Raw genomic sequence first — 19,889 nt, 5'->3', positions numbered from 1 at the left:
TGGAGATCATCGTGGGCAACCTGCTCTGGGTGGCCATGCTTGAGCTGGGGGTCCTGCACCAGATGACCTCCAGGCGCCTCTTCTAACCTCAGTCACTCTGTGATTCTGTGACACTGCTTGATTCCCCACATAAAAAAAAACATCACCTTGCTACAACAAATAGCTCAATGGTATCTTATTGAGCTATTTATGGCATTTAAATAACTATAAAAGTATTTTATAGAGGTAATGAAGTGATAAAACTGATGGCTTAATAAAGACCATAAGCTTGTGATGATTAAAAATAAATCATCTAAAAAAAAAACCAAACCAGAAGGGTGTGTGTATTTATATACGTAAAACAAAAAAAAGCTAAGTGTTCTTTAAAAAATTATGTCCTTAGGTGGAAGAGGTCTTAATTGCTCACAGGCAGTTCAGCTCGGTCATATGTCAGTTTTTAAGCATAAAAAGACCCTATCTAAATGCTGCCGTGCAAAGCTTAACACAGAATTCATTTGCTTTTGTGGAAGAACTCTGCTATTTTTAACCACTGACCCAGCAATACAGTTTTTGCTAGAGTTCTAACAAATAATTTATTCAACTGAATGCTATAGGGCTTCAAGGGAGAAGATTAAATGTAAATAACCACTTCAAGAAAATTCAAATTTTTCTTTGGAAAACTAAGGTTGCTGGATATGCACAAATTGCAAAGTCTACTATGGGGAGAAAGCACATCGTGCTGGAAGTTACTCCAGGGTACCTGTGCAGATACATATTCTCTGAAGGCTGCTTTCGACTGCGTGTTCCAGTTGCATTATCCTTAGGGGCAAAAAGGGCAGAGCAGCCAGGGAAGACCAGGAAGCCTGCACGGTACAGCACAGAAACACCAGTCTCTTGGAAACCAGAAGGAAGGTTTTACAGTACCTTAGGGTAAGACCTGCACATAATTGTACTACTTTCAGAAAATCTGTTTAAATCTGTTACAGAGAAATTTCTGTATGGTGTAGATATACCCACTGAATATGAATGAAAGAATTGCTGCCATGGAAAAATGTGCTGGTTTTAAAGAGATGAGAGTAGAAATTCAACACTCACAGTTTGGCAAAGATGACTCTCCTCTGTGGCCAAAACTGAAGGCGCTCCCTCTCAAGTACAAGCCAAGTGCCTTGGGCTATTTAGAAACAACAATTCCATTGACCTCCAGAATGGCAGAAAGTATAAAATTTAACAGGAATTGTCCAACCTTCCTCAACTACAGATTTTTATAACTACTGCATCTGTACACTGGACTTATGGATGTTTATTTTACTCTGGGTAAAAAGGTCAACTCCATTTGACTCCTTCAAAAAGAAAAAACAAAACGAAAAACAACAACAAAACCCAAAAACCACAACAAAAAAGCCTAACTGGAAAGTATGGCTAACCAAAACCAGAGAGGAGCTGCTTTTCTTCAGCAAGAACATCTCCAGTTTCCCAGTCCTCAGCGTGCTTCTCTGCACCTCCACCTCTTGCTAGAAAGTGCCTGTACTTAAGAAGCAAGTGGACCTCTCCAGTGTCTGCTCTCAAGAACAGTCAGAGCCCGCGCTTACACTAGCAAGTCGTGAAGTGGAACACCACAGTAAACAGGAACAACCGAGACTTTTGTCACCAAAAATGTGCTCACTCCTATGTGAGCTAAAATGCTGCTGTACACAGACCCAGAAGGATTTACATTGACTGGATTAAGCAGGTTTGTCAACTGGTGCAAAACCCAGCTGATCCAAGAATGAACATCACTGATGACAATTCCTAATCCTTCTCTATTCAGGTTCACTGAACTTGGTTTGTCCCAGTACAGATAAATCCTAGACTGCTTATTCATTTACCCATGCTCCTGTTTTCCTTCACCATTAAAAAAATAATTAAGGCATTATAACCACTCTGATACATGATATGAACTGCATCAAGCAGCTCCTACCAGTACTTTTGCCTCTAGTTCGAGAGGAAGAGCAGAACTGGTTCCCACGGAGTGGACTGGAACTGCCACCTCCCTGACCAATAAGCACTTTCAAGAATTTTCTAGTGCGATGTACTGAAATTGAGCTATAAGGTAATTACTGTTCTTATTTGGTATGAATGATACCTTCCAACATCCTTTTAACAAGCTATTGACACATTCAATGTATGTCAACCTCCCTCCGTTATTCTGATACCTCAATATGGCAACTCAGCTTCAAATAAAGGTGCAGAGATCCTACGCATTGCTTCATGATTTTATATATTTTTTGAAAGCAGAGTTCTTCCCATCAGCTAAATCTTAAGACAGAAAGTACAAGGAAGAGTTACAGAAAAAAGAGACACTAAGAGGTCCCACTACAGTCTGAAAGACATTACTAATTACATATTCAAAACATAACAGTTTAAGGGATAGGACAAAGAAAATCACAAATGGCACCACACAGGACAGACACAGAACTTGCTTTTGCAAAGCCCCCACAGGTGTGTTTTGGTTTTGCAATATAAATCCCCAAACCACAATGGTTGTCATTTTGGACTGTCAGTCAGTGCCAAGCAGCTGATGCCCCCAAAACTTCTTAAGAAGGATAGCACAGAATGAATGGAGAACAGCATATCCTAATTCAACTCATGGAAAGAAATGCAGCAAGGCTGTGGATTGACTGCAGGTCAAAATTACCAGCTAGAAACAATAAATCAACAATTAGTTTTATAAATGCTGAAAGACCAGAGCCAGCTGAAGTACCACTAACTTTGCCCTCCACAGATACAGACTGACAGGTATAGGGACCTAATGGTTAAAACTCTGTAGCTCATCCTATATTTACAGCTTTTTCTAAAAATACTTAAAAAAAAATCAGAGGAAGTTGTGAACCAAATGTCAAGAAGCAAAACTCGCTCAAATTTTGTCATGCTAAGCTGAAGCACGTAAACATTTGACATAGCACATGACCCACAGCACAGAGTATGCATCTGAACACAAGTAGCGACCTGGGGTCTGCTTGTGTTTCTCCTGTCTTCCAGCTATATAATGTGAATGTGGCATCCAGAACATGCTGCAGAAGAATGGGGCAGGCACGGTGAACAGAATAATAAAATAACAATAGCTTGATTTTTATTTGTCAAGGGACAGATGAAATCATATTCTTTTACTTATTGCTCATCATGGAATGTTTCAGAGCTTAGTTACCATACTACTGCAGTAGGCAGTGCTGAATATTTCATCAGTGGTGGGCTAGAAAACATGGAGTTGAGGACATCAGTTCGGAAATACAGCAGCAAAGACAGAATTAAAAATTCAGCTCACCGCCTGCCATTTAACTGATGCACAAAGCTCTGACGTAGCTTCTGATCCAGAAGCTGTGCCTGCTGTGTCACTCCCAGCAATAAATTGCCTTTTACATACATGGATAAGCAGTCTAATCAAATAAGGCTTTAATGCAGGAAGTGCTCAAAGGAACTGCTGATTTCTCTTAGAGTCTGCCATTGCTCTCTCTGAGCTTTTTGTACATAAACAGTATATGAGATTTATCAGAGGAAAAAGGTGAGTACAAACACCAAGGGTAACCAAATAATCTGCTCACCTACAGTGCGCAAATAAATATATCTTTTCAGGTTTCTGTGCCACTCTCCTATTCATGGGGCATACTCCTTTCCACAAGAAACAGCACTTAACACCAACAACTACATCAGATGCTGAGAGTGACCTGGTTTGTAGCACATTTGCATCACTGCCCCCTGAGAAATCATTTGCAGCTGGAATGCCAAATGGTCTCCTACACAAGTGACCTGCTTATGCTTTCCAAGCTTTGTCCTTAGCAATCATGGTCAGACAGACCTTCTGCAACTCTTACACTGATCCTTTTTCCCCGGCCACACTGTGAACAACAGCCAGCCAGCAGTATTCTTCCTTACGCATCTGGAATCTGCTGCTGCAATATGCGCCTGTTGCCTTAATGGGGTGTTTGCACATTACACCATGGTCAAATGCTCAGCAAAAAAATCCTCCCTTTGTGTAAGTGCTGCTTTCTACCCTTTGGAGTGCTGTGGGTCTTCCCCTTTATCTATATACTCAAGTCAAGGCATCTTCTCTAAGTCAACAAACATCAACCAGTGATGAACACCTGCAGATAAGGACTATAACTCTCTTAAATTTTACCCTAACCTCTTGTCACTGTCTCTGCCAGAGGTCTGAATACAACCAGGAGTTTCAAAAGGCTGCTTTTAGTGTAGAAGCTGGATTTCATATTTTGGATTCCGCACCTTAAAACTATGGCTGTAAACTTGCCTCTTGAGATAGGAACTTCAAACATATCCTGTATTTTAAAGGAACTTCATATGTCCAGACTGCTGGATTGTGATTCATCTGACCACCAAGCATTAATTGAAAAAAAAAATCTTCAGATTGTTGAAGAAAGCATTCTCTATGCAGTTGCTATGCCCCTTGATTCTATTTCATAAAATTCCAGTTCATTGCTCAGCAAAAAGACTTCAAAATTAACAGACAGAAATTATAAGTGTGCACTTTATCTTCAGGCACATATCATTTTCAATGACAGAACACTACCTATTTCTCATGGATGAACCTTTGGTAGTGGACTGTCAGGAAGACATAAGGGAAATTTATATGTATTTATTGTTTAGTTTCTAAAAATATAATTAAAACCCAAGACCTGAGATTCAAATCTGTCAACAGCTATAACAGTAATGGAGAAACTGTGCAAAAGAGGGCCTAATATTTCCAGCAACGAGAAAATCTACTTAAAAACCAGCACATTATTAGATATTAGATTAATTAAATCCACAGTAGAAATTCACAGGAAACTAGATCTCATTCATGTTGCTGCTCGCAGAACTACTTGCTCAATTCAGGGAAAAACTACCTTTGGCAGAGCTGTGTCTTCTAAAGCAAAGATTATTCATCCCTCAAGGTGAAAACTGTTCAAGAAGAACTCTGCAGTAAAGCGTGGAACTAGAAAATGAAGGCATAATGAACAAAAAATCTGACCTAAATCATTAGCCATCTAACTTGCATCGCAGCCTAAGAGAAGAACTATTTTCAACTATGCTTCCTTACATGTCATTTATTATTCAGGCACTGTGCGTGTGAGATGTTCTTATCTAGGTTATTTTTCGACTTTTCCACTGACTCAGACTTTCTAAGTCAATGGTTCTAACAAAAGGTATTTAATGAAACATTTATCTTTTTAATGAGAGTTGTAATGTTTCTTGGGGATGTTACAAAGTGCAACTTTGTTAGTATGTTACTTCTCCACAGATTCTGCAGCTGTAATAGATTTCCTTCTCCATGAGTTTAGGAAGAGTACAGAGACTAAGAAATTGAATAATTTCAGAACAGAATTTGAAACAGACTGATCAGTGCTCCACGTTACAAGGATATTGTCTCCTTTAACAGATGGGAATGACCTCAACAAACTTCCATTAAAACTGATATGCAAACCCAAGTATACAGCCAAGGTTATGAACAAGCAAAATGTTGATACTGAAAGAGAATAGACTTTCTTGTCATTACTGAAAACTATTTTATCTAGTACAGCCCAGGTCTGATAGTGCTTTCTTCAATTTTCGCTGCCTGGTAACTCCCAGTATGAGAATTATTTTTCATCGCTTTAAACCTTGCAATGCTTTGAAGAATTTTTAGTATAACCAAACCCACAAAATAATCAAGGTATGGAAATGTACTTGAGAGACTGATATACTTCTTCTTTTGAGATATTTTAGCTTCTCTCATCTTATTATGAAATAATATCCTACTAATTTTAGGCTCTTTTTTCCCCCTAAAAATTAGTATTACATTTGAGATTAGGAGTCAGATTTTTGTAAACCACTTAGCAGTTAATAGACTTCTGGTCCCATGCCACTTCAAAGCCTCTGAAATTCTCATTCCACTTCCATATTTAGGAGGGAGAAGAAAATTTAGAAGAATGTCCTCACCAACAAGCACTACCATTACCAATAACAGAAGAAATTGAAACTTCAAGCAAAAAACCCAAGGGAATGATGGTGCTGCAAAAAGAAAACAAGCTGAGCATCTTGAAGACCTAACAATATTGGCATCTCTTTTGCTACAGAAATGATATGCTTTCAAATGATCAATAAGGTGTTGATTTTTCTTCCCTGAACAGCTCTCTACAACTACATACTGAGACTGCTGATTATGCCTTGTAACTGTGGAGCACAGAAGCACATGGTGAAGGATAATGACTAATTCAGCTATCTTTTTGTTTCCTCCCAAACTCTTATCCAACTTCCTGATCTCACCCCCATCCCCTTCAAGCTACCTCACAAGCAGAAGCACTTCTCCTCCCTAATGTGTGCTTTGGACAAATGAATCCCCCACTCCTCTCTGTCCATCCCCTCCCTGTGTCCTAATGCATCCTAATTCTTACCGCAACAGCACACCTCCCTCTCTTGTGTTTTAAAGACATCAATAATTTATTTAATCAGCTGAAGCTGGTTATTTGTGAAACTAACCCATTAACTGCCGTTTGGCAGAGTATTACATCTTGTGAAAAAAAAAGTTGTTCCAAAGACAATGACCATCCCATCTCCAGCATCTGCATTCATCCATGCATTATTTTTCTTAAAGAAGCACATTAGCATCATGATGTCCAGAGCTATGGCTATATCTGAAATTAATACAGGCTAAGAGAACTTTCCTAGCTGCATTGCATCACACAGCAGAGTTCTAATGCTGTGATGGAGATGTCTCTGTTGCAGCCGTGCCACAGCCAAAAGCAAAACTCAAATGAGAGGAAAGACCATTCTCTCTCACAGCTCTCCGCTGGGACAGCACTTGAGGAAGATGCAAACATGGGACTGTTGCTACCTGACTGGTCCACAGCCCAGCCTGTGCACTGGAAATAATGGGAGCAGAGGAAACACACATTTGACCAACTAATCAAGAACTCAATGACCACTTAGTAACTTCCAGTTGATACTTACACTTTTCTCAGATGTTTGCATCTGCAACTAACTTTTTAGCGGGGGGATTTCCAAAATGTCTACATCAGATAACATAAATACTTAGCATATAAATTAAATATCCAAACTTGGGAAGGATTTGCTAAACACCATTGTCAATAGCTGCTTCCATATAGCTTGGAGGCTTCCAATGCAAATTAACATATTTCAGGGAAAACATCAACAACAATATGATGCTGCTGCATGAATTATATAAGATTTGTCTTCCAAATAATCATTATAATTTAATTTATAATCTAAGAACATCGGTAAGTTTACTCTCCTATTTTTCAGCTGGGATAGTATATCAATAGGAGAAGTAAAATGGTGTATTTTTGCTTTTGGTGGTAACTCATCACAGAAATATTTCCCTTTTTTCTACACTAATAGTTTACATACCAACTTCATCCTGGATCTCCTCTGCCACAGCAGGTACGTTGTAGAGGAAGGAGAGAGACTGGTTCATGCGTTCATATATCACACGTAGATGTGTCATAACCTACGGAAATAAAAGTATTTTAAGGTGGGAAAGACTACTGCTAATTATTACAAATTTTCTACATTATAGAGAGCAAGACTGTTTTCACTTGTGCTAGGGATAAAATTTCAGTATGCTCTAGGGACTGAAACTGTAAAATCCATTGCGAAATTCACCTCTCTCCTACAGCTGTCACAAAAATGGTTTCTAGTTGCTCTTTCATAGTAACTACCTGAAATCCCATGGGAATGCAGTAATTTAAAGCAGAGTTTACATGTACTGTGAGGCAGAGCATGTACACAAGCAGCTATTGTGGCAGAAATCCACAGCCTCATTTATCCTTCAATAACATTTACATTTGCCCACACCCGTAAGTTTCCACATAACACACAAACCAAGTGAGGCGCAATGATTGTTGCATCAAAACGTGTCAGCTTTTTTTTTTCCTGTTAACCTAATATTACAAAACAAAGCAGCTCTTTCTGAAAAAAAAAAAAAAAAGCTCCAATTTCCTAGGTAAAAACATTTAAAAACATTTGCAAACATTTTCAGCTGAAAACAGAAATATTTCCACCTAGAAGCATTAGTGTACTATCTCATGTGATTACAAGTCTATTGCCTCAGGTTCCCGCACACTGCTATGGGTTCAGTCACGACATCCCATGATATACACTCCCCGACGGTGCCCTCCACAGGTGTCACCTCTCTTCAGTAGAAACAGAAACTGAGGTGCCATCTTAGAAGACTGACAGGGCAATTAGGCCTAAAGGGGAAAACGGCTTGTGGAGAGCAATTTCATGGAAGAAGAGTAAAATTTCTTCAAATTGAAATACAGTATTTATGCTTTGGAATAAAATATTTCATTTTCCATTTTCCACTGAAAAAAACTCCCCATCAGATCCTCCAACCTACATTCCCCCAAGCTTCTGGCCAATTCAAGAAGCAAAGATACTGTAGAAATACCCATTCCTATGATGATACAATAAGCAATTCACTGCACTTCTCCTACCTAAACATCAGTGTTCATTTTTCATCTGTGCTGCCACACAAGCTGTAGCCTGCAAAATTTCACTGCTTTTTGTTACTAAATAATCCAGTGTTTTAAAAACTAAAACTCATGTTTTTCAAGACAGCATGACCTCAATGTACAAGTATGGCTGGAACAGATGTTTGAGAAGTCTAATATGCAAATTGTGTCATTCAGAGAGGTATATGGTTTTGATTTGGCTTTTCGTGATGCCAGTCAGTTCAAAAACTGCGGATGGAACACAGTGCTTCCCATTGCATCCTGCAGATGGATCAGTGGCTGATTCTGCAGATTATGGCATGTTTTTTTACAGCTTATCCATTATGCCTACAATTTTAATTGCCTTTTTGTAAGCCTTTTCTCAGTCTTTTTCTTTTCTTTTTCACCCTCCATGATTCACAAAGACAACATAAAAGCTCTTCCAAAACATACGCATTGAGGACTGCAGTAACATTCAGCAGTTAAAATGCCACGAACTACAGTGCCTATTTAGAAAGAACATGTTAAACTCAAGTGCCTCGCAGTAATCACATTTATAGGCACTACAAGTACCTTTGCAAGGATGACAGGAAGGTTGGTTGCAGTCAGGTGGCTAAATCGTTCTGGTTCTGCCATTTCAGCTGAGGGAAGCATCATCACGTGTGGTCTCTAAATCTATTACTGACATTTTCACAGACATATTATTTACCAAAGCACTAATAAAGGCTCTGGGCATTAATGCGCTGGAGGGCTCCTCAGGAAATGCTCATGACTGACTCACTGTCTGGACAGACAGAAAACTTGCTTTTCAGTTTTTCTCAGAAGACAAATTATACCCACCCTACTCCTACATAACTTTGCCCTAATCTTCTGCCAAAAAGCAGACCATATTTATTGCATGTAGCTGCCCACAGAAGGGAGTCAGGTATTTTTGAAAAAACAGGTGCACGGAAGTTTCACAATGGTTATGAACAAACATGACCCCATTAATCCTCAGTGGAGATTACCTGAGATCTGATTTGGGCAGCTTTCTTTGGGTCTACCATGCGGACATGTTCAAAGTGTTTGAGAGTATGCTGTCTGTCCTTCTGCTCAGCACGCACATACTTCTTCAGCATGTTGAATACATGACGAGGCTATAGGGAAAAAATAGAGGAAAAAATCAGTTTCGTTTACAATAACATGGTTTAGTTCCTTGCACTGGAGATGTAACCCAAACCAAAAGCACTTGGCCAGTTGGTGTCTGCAGCTGCCTTTTGAAGGCAGGTCTGACTACTATAAAGAACATCCACCCACTCAAGCCATTCAGCACGATGCACCACTGAATAGTAGTTGTAGGAAGTAGGTATGGTCCCTGGAGAGGGTGTTCAGATTTCCCCTCTGACCACAAGGGTAAGCTGAGCTACTGCATTTCCTTGTCTAAGTACTGTACTATTGCCCCAACAAGATGGCAAGTGCTACCTCAGCATGCCAGTTAAAGGACACCCAACTTAAATTTGCCTTGGCCTTTGCTTCCATTCTCCCCATCGCTCCACTCCGCCTCTCACCTAACTCAGGAAGTCCCCATGCTCCCAGCTTTGCAGTCTTCAGCACCAGGCAAATCCCTCCCAGAAGATCTCCTGAAACCTGGACTCCATAAGAAGCATTTCAAAGATTCCCCATATATGCTCTATTATGCTGAATACTCAACCAGTATCAACATCCGTCAACTTCAGTTAAACTTCAGCAACAGGAAAGATTATAACTGGGAAGTTTTATCCCCAGTAAACTGAATGCACACATTCAGATTCAAATCAGAAGGTAACTTGCCCAACAGCTGCACAGAAGACCATGCAAAAGCACTACTTAATCTAAGCCAAGGAATAATCAGCAGACTTGAATGCAAAACTTAATAAAAGGGCAACCCACTTGGTTCTTCTGAAGGTACTCAGCTTTGGTGACAGATCTTGTAAAATCTCAGTGTATGTATATACTGCAAGTGATTTTAACTAGTAAAACCTACTAAATAGATGCCTTAAGGCATAAAACTGAATATGAATAAAGGAAAGGTCCATAGCTGAAGCAAACAAGAAAACATACATAGACAAATGGTAGAGCGGTGAAGACCAAGAAATTGGTATTTTTATGTACTTTTCTACTCCATACAATAATACAGTGCCTAAACAGGGAAGTGTTTTCTAGCCTTCAGCTAAGACATTAACTCTGTGTTTACAATGGATTCTGGAAATCCACTCCAACTCTTCATGTGCTGTTGTGCTTGTGCATCCCACCTGAAGCTGCTGAGCAGTGATAACCATGAAGTTAAGGTAGGTGAGAAGAAAGGGCAAGGTGACCTTACTGTGCAGTAAAGAATGAGCAGAAGTGGTAAACAGCTGGTCTGCATCCTGGCCAAGATACAGAGGACAGGGTGGGGAAGTGACAAAATAAGCATCAGAGGCTTCATGCACAGATTTCTGAAGCAGGAAGAACCGTGGGTGAAACTGAAGCTTTAAGAAGACTTAGATTCATGGACAAATATAGAGCCTAAACTAATTTAACATTTATGCAAGAGATTAATAACGAAGCTACATAGCTCAAAGATTTAAGAATCTCTTCAGATCAAGAGAAGTAACAGATTTAAAAATGTCCAAAGACAGTAAAATAAAGGTTATTTGAAGAGGATTTGTCAGATAGAAATAGATGTGAAGCCATTCCCTACCAAAGGATTAAACTTAGTGGCAAGTCCTGGGTCAAACTGCAAGGAACTGTGGCCAAGTGTTGGAAAGTAAGTAATCCTCACAACATTATGGTAATGGCAAAACAAACTGAAATGTCAACTGTAAAGCTTTGTAGGAACAAATGCTAGAAGACCAGAAAGCTTAACAACAAGAAAATTTTGGAGACAGAAAATGTTGTTATCTTTCCTTGCCCCCAAGACACATCAAGATAGCAGCTTTGGGCAGACTGGAGAGAACAGGATTAATTTCTGTTTCTTCAAGAGATTTTCCAATTTAAGTGTCATGTCTAACACCAGAAGGACATATATTTTGTTTTCCTCCAGTATATTTGTAGTCACTGCAGTATGTCAATTAAACTTTTACATCAAGAGTCACAAGCAGATTTGTTAATAGGATAACAACCTTAAAAATACCTGTCAAATACCACTAACAGCAGCAGTCACTTTGTTCAGCCTGGAGGAGACTGAGGGGAGACCTCATGGTGGCCACAGCTTCCTCACAAGGGGAGCAGGAAGGCAGGTGCTGATCTCTTCTCTCTGGTGACCAGGGACAAAACCCGAGGGAATGGTGGGAAGATGTGCCAGGGAAGGTTCAGGTTGAACATGAGGAAAAGGTTCTTCCCCCAGAGGGTGGTGGAGCACTGGAACAGGCTCCCCAGGGAGGTGTCACGGCCCCAAGCCTGACAGTGCTCAAGAAGAGACTGGACAACATCCTCAGACCCATGGTGTGAACTGTGGGGTTGTCCTGTGCAGGGACAGGAGTTGGACTCGATGATCCTTGTGGGTCCCTTCCAACTCAGGACATTCAACATTTGAGCATTTATTCATTTGAGCACTTGGGTAAACTGGTTCACCTTTTGTGCCTTTTACAACACTGTGAAATGGCCCAAACTTATCACTATAAAGGAAAAATGGATACACATGCCTCTGCCTTGTCTGGCCAAGAAATCTTCCTGTGACGGCAGCAGAAAAGCATAATTCAAATACAGGGCAATGCAGAAAAAATATTAAGTGCAAGGTGTTTCCTTACAGGGGCTGTGACATTGCTTTTTCTCAAGAAAAAAAAAGAACAAACAAACCACTAGAAACTCGCTGTATGTAGGTAGACGTAACTGTCCAAAGTCCCAGTCTCAATGGGTCAGGTCAGACCTCCAACCTTCTCAACAGCTTTGCAGTGCTACTGCCTCACAGCTCCAGGGCCGTGGCTGAAGGCCTAAACTACTGGAGCTGTGTACATGCAATGACAGCAGCTCTCCACTGTGCTTTGTGTACCCGACTGGGGTGGTTACCATAAATAAGGACCAAGTTTTATAGCTAAACGCAACTTTAACAGTAAAAACAACAAAACAAAACAAAGAATGAACATTTTCTCCTCAACGTCTAGAACTGTAGACCTGCTGCTTGCAATGTTTTAATAAATTTCTGTATCAGCAAAAATACCTCTCACCCTCAAGTCCCACCTCTCTAATGCATCACACACACATTATCCTTTAAATGCCATTATGCAGTGAAATGGTTCTGCTTAAAAATCCCACCCACACAAGCACTTTTTGCAGAGGTACTTCCAGCAGGATTCCCCTCAAATTTAGCACAACGAGCAGTGATATGAACTCTTGTGATGGTGGGGCAGAGGGACCAAAACGAATGGTCAAGCACTGAGGAGAAGGAAAACTCCACAGGCTGAGGAGATACAACTAGACCCTGTGTCTGAATCTAGTATATCTACAGCCATCTATGACCTGGACCCTAGGCAGGAACCCTCATATTAAATTATAAATTAAAGTCGTGCTATTGTCAGATAAATTAAGGTCCTGAGGCCTGAGCTCTGGCACTGTCTACAGCAGAAAAACAAAGGGCTGACACATCCCACAGCCAGCTTGGTAAGTCTCTCTCTTTACAAGTAACGTACCAACCACCAAACTTCATTAAAAAATTTGGGGTTTGGTGCTTGAAATTCTGCTGTGTGTCTTGCCAGGGAAAACTCTATGTATTCATATCTGTAGTCAACTAATAAAAAAACATCTTGCGGAATAACTAACTTTTATCAGCCACCAGGGGCTACCTAAGCTTCATGAAATAATTCCACTATTTGCAGTGTCTGTACTTGTTTTGTTGGCTTGTTTTTTTTGACCTTCCCCTGAAAGCCACCAGGATACTCTCAACATGGCTTTTGTTATTCCCATGTTTTTAGTCACCCTGGCCGATGCTGCTGGCAATTGTCATTTATCCCATGACAAGAATGGCCAGTGGCTTCCTAAGGAACAGAATCCAGCACCAAACTCAGAACGCGTATTATTTCACGAGTCCTCAGTCTCACAGCGCATGTTCACTGTTTAGTCAAATGCAGGAAAAAAGACAGAATGCATCTAGTAACGCGCACGGTGGGCAAAGCGGGGTGAAGCACTGTTGGTTATTGGTAATTTAAACTCCTGTTTATGCTGAAAAATGTTGTCAAAGTATTGAGCATATTGGGATTTGCATGCATTCATCTGGTACACAGCAGACAGATTCACAGACTATGTATGTGGTCTACGTAGACTATCTAGGCCAGGGGTGTGAAACTCATTTTCACCACGGGCCATATTGGCCTTGCGGTTGCCTTCAAAGGTCCCAATGTAATTTTAGCACTGTATAAATGCAGGAGTAGTTACATTTATACACCCTTAAAATTACATTTGGCCCTTTGAAGGCAACTGTGAGGCTGACGTGGCTCCCAGTGAAAATGAGTTTGACACCCCTAGTCTAGGCCTTCTACCCAAACTGTAGGGAATACGCTTACTCTCTTATTTGGAAGATAGTTCTGTGAATATAAATATGCAACAGGGCAGAGTTAAGAACCTGTACTGCAATGCCCTGGTTTGAAAGCTTAACTTAGTAGTCCTGTCAGCTGGTTAATAGGTTTCCAGCTGTACAAGACATAAGCCCCAATGAAGCAGAAACTGCTGATGGCTCCTTGGCTACCTGGTGGTGAGTTCCAGCTCCACTGACTCTGGAATCAAGTGCCTTTATTTCAGGTGGCATCAGTGTCAAGATAAGGTTACTCCCATACAGGAATCATATATGAGATCGAAAATGCCCAAAAAATTTCTAATAAATGAAATACACAAACATAAATACATATATATGAATATATATGCAGGCAGATGCATCCCCCATGAACTCTACATTGATCCTAGCCTACTATTTCAGATTTTAAGGGAGTGATGAAACAGTGCAATTTCATTGAGCTTGGAAAATGGAAACATCAAATGTAGTTTGGACTGCTACAAATATAACTTACACTCTCCCCATGGAAATTCAAAATACTTAGTACAGAGAAACAACCCAAAAATCATATCAAAGCATTTCTGTGTATGTAAAATACAACTTCCTGGCTCTGTGCCATGGAACTTCCAGGGGAAATTCTGAGCTGGCCTGTCATTTTGATCAAAATTCTCTCTAAATCAGAAAGGAAAGTTTCACAATGCTGTACTGTGCTATTTAATCTTGCCTTTAGAGAAAAATCAATCACCAGTCCTTTCTGGTTACTGCTCTTGAAATGTACAACAATCGCTTCTTTTCACTCACTTATTAGGAATGCCTAGTATACCACATTAGGTATATATTTTACCTGCTGTTACTAACTTGCAGGTCATGTTTGACACAGGCATAGTAGTTCGTTTCATGAGCATTCAAGACAGGCTGGCTAGGATGAATGCATGACTCATGAGTGATACAGAACTAACTCCCCGTCTAGATACCTGTCCTGGTTTTGTTAAAAACAAGTTTCTCTTTTAGTGAATTTGCCTGTCAGCTAAAGCCTTCTTATTAGCTGCATTTTCCTGAAAAGCTAGATACATGTTTTGGTAGACATAGCAATGGAGTGCGAGGTCACTGATAAGGATGGATGTACATGCCGCGAGAGGGGTGATGAGAAACAGGTGACCAAAAACTGACCAACTGAGTATTCCATCCCATTCATGTGATACTTCATATAAAAGTGGGAGATCATGAGGATCTCGTCCCTTTTTTTTCCCTTTTCCTTACGGCCGACATTAGGAAAGGACCTTGCGAGTCGTCCCTGTGAACTGAGGCCTAGTGACAGACTGAATCCAGTTCCAGTTGGCTGCAGAGTCCAGTCCAGGACTTCAGGTGCTGGCCCTACATCTGCCGGAGCAGTTGCCGGGACTTTCAAGATTGGTTTTGTATATTTTGTATTATTTTCTCTATTTTTATTAGTAGCATTAGTAAAACATTTTTAATTTTTCCAACTCTCTCATCTCTGTCCTTCTTTCCCTCTCAATCACGTGTCCTTAGTGGGAAGGGTGGAGAGGGAGGGGCTGATAGGGGAAGTGGGGGGAGAGGGGGTTAACAATATATCTGCCACGGTTTTATTGTCACCCCGCAATCAAACCTCAATAACACCTTTCATATGGAGTTAAAGATGCCTTCTTATAATTTCTGCTACTTTATAAGAAAACCCCACACATCACTATAATGGTACTCAAAAATACCCTTTGCTTACCCTCCCAAGGACCTTTCTTGGGGTAGAATAAAATGAAAATGAAAACAGTATTTGATTCCATCTCATCATTTTCTTTTCAGGATCTGAACTTACTCAACTTTGGCAAATTAAGACAAGTTTTGTTTCTGCTCATTCTTTTAAAACTTTGCATTTTAGATATAATGAAACTGCCATGGTTTTGCAGAACTTAATGCCCATCTGGAATTGCCTCTTCTGTTTTTAGTTTGCTTTTATAAAAAACCTACAGCAAGCCTAGGTGTATGACTATACCATATGCTTAAGCCCCCAGACTGGAGAAGAAAACAAGACAGTCTGGTTTTATTCACATTAAAGACTCAGAAGCTGCAGGAAAACAGAGTTAGGTGACCATACTTCTCGAGGTCTGACCTGGTTTGAAAGCAGAGCTGAAATCCATGCCACCTATTTCACAAAACCCTACCAAATCAAGTGTATGTGTGAAATTCCACGGCTGTAAATTTATGGGGTTAGAGGAGTAGAGCTAGAGGGTGGAGTACCAGAGCTGGACGGCTCTTTCCTCCTGCGCAGGGGGATTTTTATCACCAGATCAGCAGTGATGCTTTGGCCTGCCGCCAACTGCATTTTTCCACAGAAACCTCCTTGGACTCAGGAAAGGCTTCGAGCTTCCTGAATGCAGAGGCACTGAGTAAGGGCCCCTCCAGAGATAACCCTCCTTCTTCATGCCCAAATAGCCAAACTCAACCAGTTTCAACCCGCAGTGTGGTCCCTCCATTTGAACAGACACTGTTTCCGTAGCACAAAAAGTACCAGAGCAAATGCTGAGGACAACAAGAAAAAAAAACATGGCAAAAATGTCAGAAGGATGCTAGAGCTGATGCTCTATTTAGAAATAATTTACATTTCAGTAACATTGTGCTAAATTAGAAGCATTGAAAACTGATTTTCATCATTATATGCCCACTTTGTACACAAAGAAAGGCAGTAAATTACCTTTCAAAGTTTTCCTGTACATTTGCTTGCTCTGAAACCCTTTATTTCACCACTAGGAGTTGGATTTCTTTTCTGTTTTTCTTTGCACCCCCGCCATTGGCTTCCCACAGAGAATGTGCATCTCTTACCAATGAAGATTAAACAGGGAGACATAAATCCAGCAAAATTTGATATGCACGTGAAAGATGGAATATAAACAAATTATAGAATCAACCTGCTCAGGGAGAATGATGGATTTGAATTCCTCTATTTAGCTTGCAAAATGAAGGGGAAAATTTCCAACTGTTTTAAAAACTAGAGGCATATTGGTTCCAGCTGCCGCTAATCCTTCTTTCTGTAGTAAGGCCATCAAGCAGGATGAAACAATACAGTATATTTTGACATTGGATACTGAACAGCTGCACCCCATTTTCCAAGGCAACAAAGTATAGCAGCACAGCTAAGTGGTATCAGGAATCTGGGATGAGGATCAAATTTTAAGTTTCTGGGCAGCCCGCATGACATCGTTTCTGAGAACAGAACAACAGTATTAATGTTTAGTTTTGCTCAGATTTGTTTTCTAGCAGACCCTGAAGCTATGCAATTTCATCTCTGTACGCTCCCTGGCCCCCTTGCTGCCCAGAGCGGCACAATGAAACACTCCTCTGACACCGGCATTTGGCAATCATCTGCCTAACACCTGAAAAAAATCTGCTGTTAAAGTTTTTTGTCTTGTACAGAAGCTATTCATAAGAGATTCCCAGAATTTTGTAGTTTTAGGTAGATGGCACTGAAAATCATCCATTTTCTAGGCATGTATATAAGAACGTAATGACTATGCTACTGACCCAGACCAAAGGTTCCCCATATCTCATATCTTGCTATCCTACAGCGAAAGCCTCCTCCAAAAGAGCAAGTAAATGATGGTGGTACTTCTCACATAACCTTCCAGCTTCCCCCTGTTCAAGGACTTTCCAAGCTAGAGGAAGTTTCTCTCCAGCTTCCATGAGGAGGCTGCCCCTTGAACACACCACCACAAAATCTGTACACATAGAGGAAACAGGAGTTCCAAGTGGATTAGGATTTTGTCACCCACAGAGAACCTTGTACCACATCCATGATCAGTTTGATGTGTGCCAGACTCGCTGTGTTCCTCTGATAAATGATCTGCAGGCACAGACTGGTCATGGACTTCCAGACATCCAAAAGCAAAACGAAATCCTGCTGCTTCAAGTGCTTTGCCAAAAGACTAAATAATCTTGGGAAATGTTCAAGTACAAGGCAATATGTCCAAGTGATTAAACAGCACATGGAAAATAATTTTATGCAAACACACACACATATCCATATACATTATACATACAAACCAGATTTATGGTAACCCGTCTGGGTGCAGAAGGCATGAGAAGACATGTGCTTCAATAAAAATCCTAAATATTTTTTTCAATTTAAACCTGAATTCTGTCCTCATAACTTTAGAGAAAGAAGAGAAAGCTGAGGAATTCAACAACTTCTTTGCCTCAGTCTTCACTTGCAAGTTCTCTTCCCACACTTCTCAAGTGGAAAATGAACTGTAAGACAGGGACTTGGGGAGCAAAGTCCCACTGTAAGTGAGGATCTGGTTCGTGACAATCTAAGGAATCCAAACATACATAAGTCTATGGGACCTGATGAGATGCATCCCAGAGCCCTGAGGGAATTGGCTGATGTAGTTGCCAAGACACTCTTCATGATATTTGAGAAGTCATGGCAGTCAGGTGAAGTCCCTGGTGGCTGGAAAAAAGGGAAACAAAGTACCCAATTTAAAAAGGGCAGAAAGGAGGCCGCTGGGAACCACCAGCCTGTCAGCCTCACCTCTGTGCCTGGGAAGATCATGGAACGGATCCTCCTAGAAGCTATGCTAAAGCACATGGAAGACAGGGAGGTGATTCAAGACAGTCAGCACAGCTTCACCAAGGGCAAGTCCTGCCTGCCCAACCTATTTGCCTTATGGGATGGAGTAACTACATCAGTGGACAAGGGAAGGGCTATAGATGTCATCTATCTGGTCTTATGTAATGCCTTTGACAGGGTCCCCCACAAAATCCTTCTCTCTCAACTGGAGAGATTTGGAGTTGATGGGTGGACTGTTTGGTGGGTGAGGAACTGGATGGATGGTCACATCCAGAGGGTAGTGGTCAATGGCTCAATGTCTGGATGTACACTGGTGACAAATGGTGTCCCCCAGGGGTCCGTACTGGAACCAGTACCATTTAATATCTTCATCAATAACACAGACAGTAGGGTTGCGTGCACCCTCAGCAAGTTCATGGATGATACCAAGGTGAGTGGTGCAATTGACACACCTGAGGGACAGGATGCCATCCAGGGACACCTGGACAACCTTGAGAAGTGGGCCCATGCAAACCTCATGAGGTGGAAGGTCCTACAGCTGGGTCAGGGCAACCTCCAGTATCAATAGAGGCTGGGAGATGAAGGGATTGAGAGCAGCCCTGCCAAGAAGGACTTGGGGGTACTGGTAGATGAAAGATTGGACATGAGCTGGCAATGTGCACTTGCAGCCCAGAAGGCCAATCGTACCTTGGGGTGCATCAACAGGAACATGGCCAGCAGATCGAGGGAGGTGATTCTGCCCCTCTGCTGTGCTCCAGTGAGACTCCACCTGGAGTCCCGCACCCAGCTCTGGAGCCCTCAGCACAGGAAAGACATGGACCTGTTGGAGAAGGTCCAAAGGAGGCCACCACAACAATCGGAGGGCTGGAACACCTCTGCTGTGAGGACAGGCTGAAAGAGCTGGGGTTGTTCTGCTCCAGGGAGATCTTATTGCAGTCCTTCAGTACTTAAAAGGGGTCTATAAGAAAGATGGGGACAGACTTTTTAGCGGGGTCTGTTACAACAGGACAAATGGTAATGGTTTTAAACTAAGAGAGGGGAGATTCAGGCTAGACATGAGGAAGAAATTTTTTACAATGAGGGTGTTAAAACACTGGCACAGGTTGCTCACAGAGCTGGTAGATGCCCCATCCCTGGAGACATCCCAGGCCAGGCTGGACAGGGCTCTGAGCAACCTGATCTAGTTCAAAATGTTCCTGCTCAGTGCAGGGGGGTTGGACTAGGTGACCTTTGAAGGTCCCTTCCAACTCAAACTATCTGTGATTCTAATCTGAAACAGGTGGTGGAAGGGGGTTCTTAAAAATATTTTTGGAGAAGTCCAGAAAAACCTCCCTTTTGTATGATTACTTAACAAATCACCAGTAAGCTTATGACTTACTCTCACAAA

At 41.2% G+C, this 19,889-nt stretch overlaps 1 protein-coding gene across 2 annotated transcripts in view; it reads right to left on the bottom strand.

Annotated features, from left to right (window-relative positions):
- The window catches only part of APP (amyloid beta precursor protein), a 219,281-nt gene that overhangs the window by 42,057 nt on the left and 157,335 nt on the right, over positions 1-19,889 (bottom strand). For both annotated transcript variants that reach the window (XM_082043208.1, XM_082043207.1), the window contains exons 11-12: positions 9,449-9,577; positions 7,357-7,456 (exon numbers count right to left, since the gene is read on the bottom strand). In XM_082043208.1, the coding sequence (XP_081899334.1) occupies positions 7,357-7,456; positions 9,449-9,577 (229 nt within the window). The remainder of the gene's footprint in view (positions 1-7,356; positions 7,457-9,448; positions 9,578-19,889) is intronic.

The sequence above is a fragment of the Streptopelia decaocto genome, assembly GCF_964273445.1.
Source record: "Streptopelia decaocto genome assembly, chromosome: 1".
Taxonomy (NCBI): domain Eukaryota; kingdom Metazoa; phylum Chordata; class Aves; order Columbiformes; family Columbidae; genus Streptopelia; species Streptopelia decaocto.
This window is presented reverse-complemented; position numbering and strand designations above follow the sequence as displayed.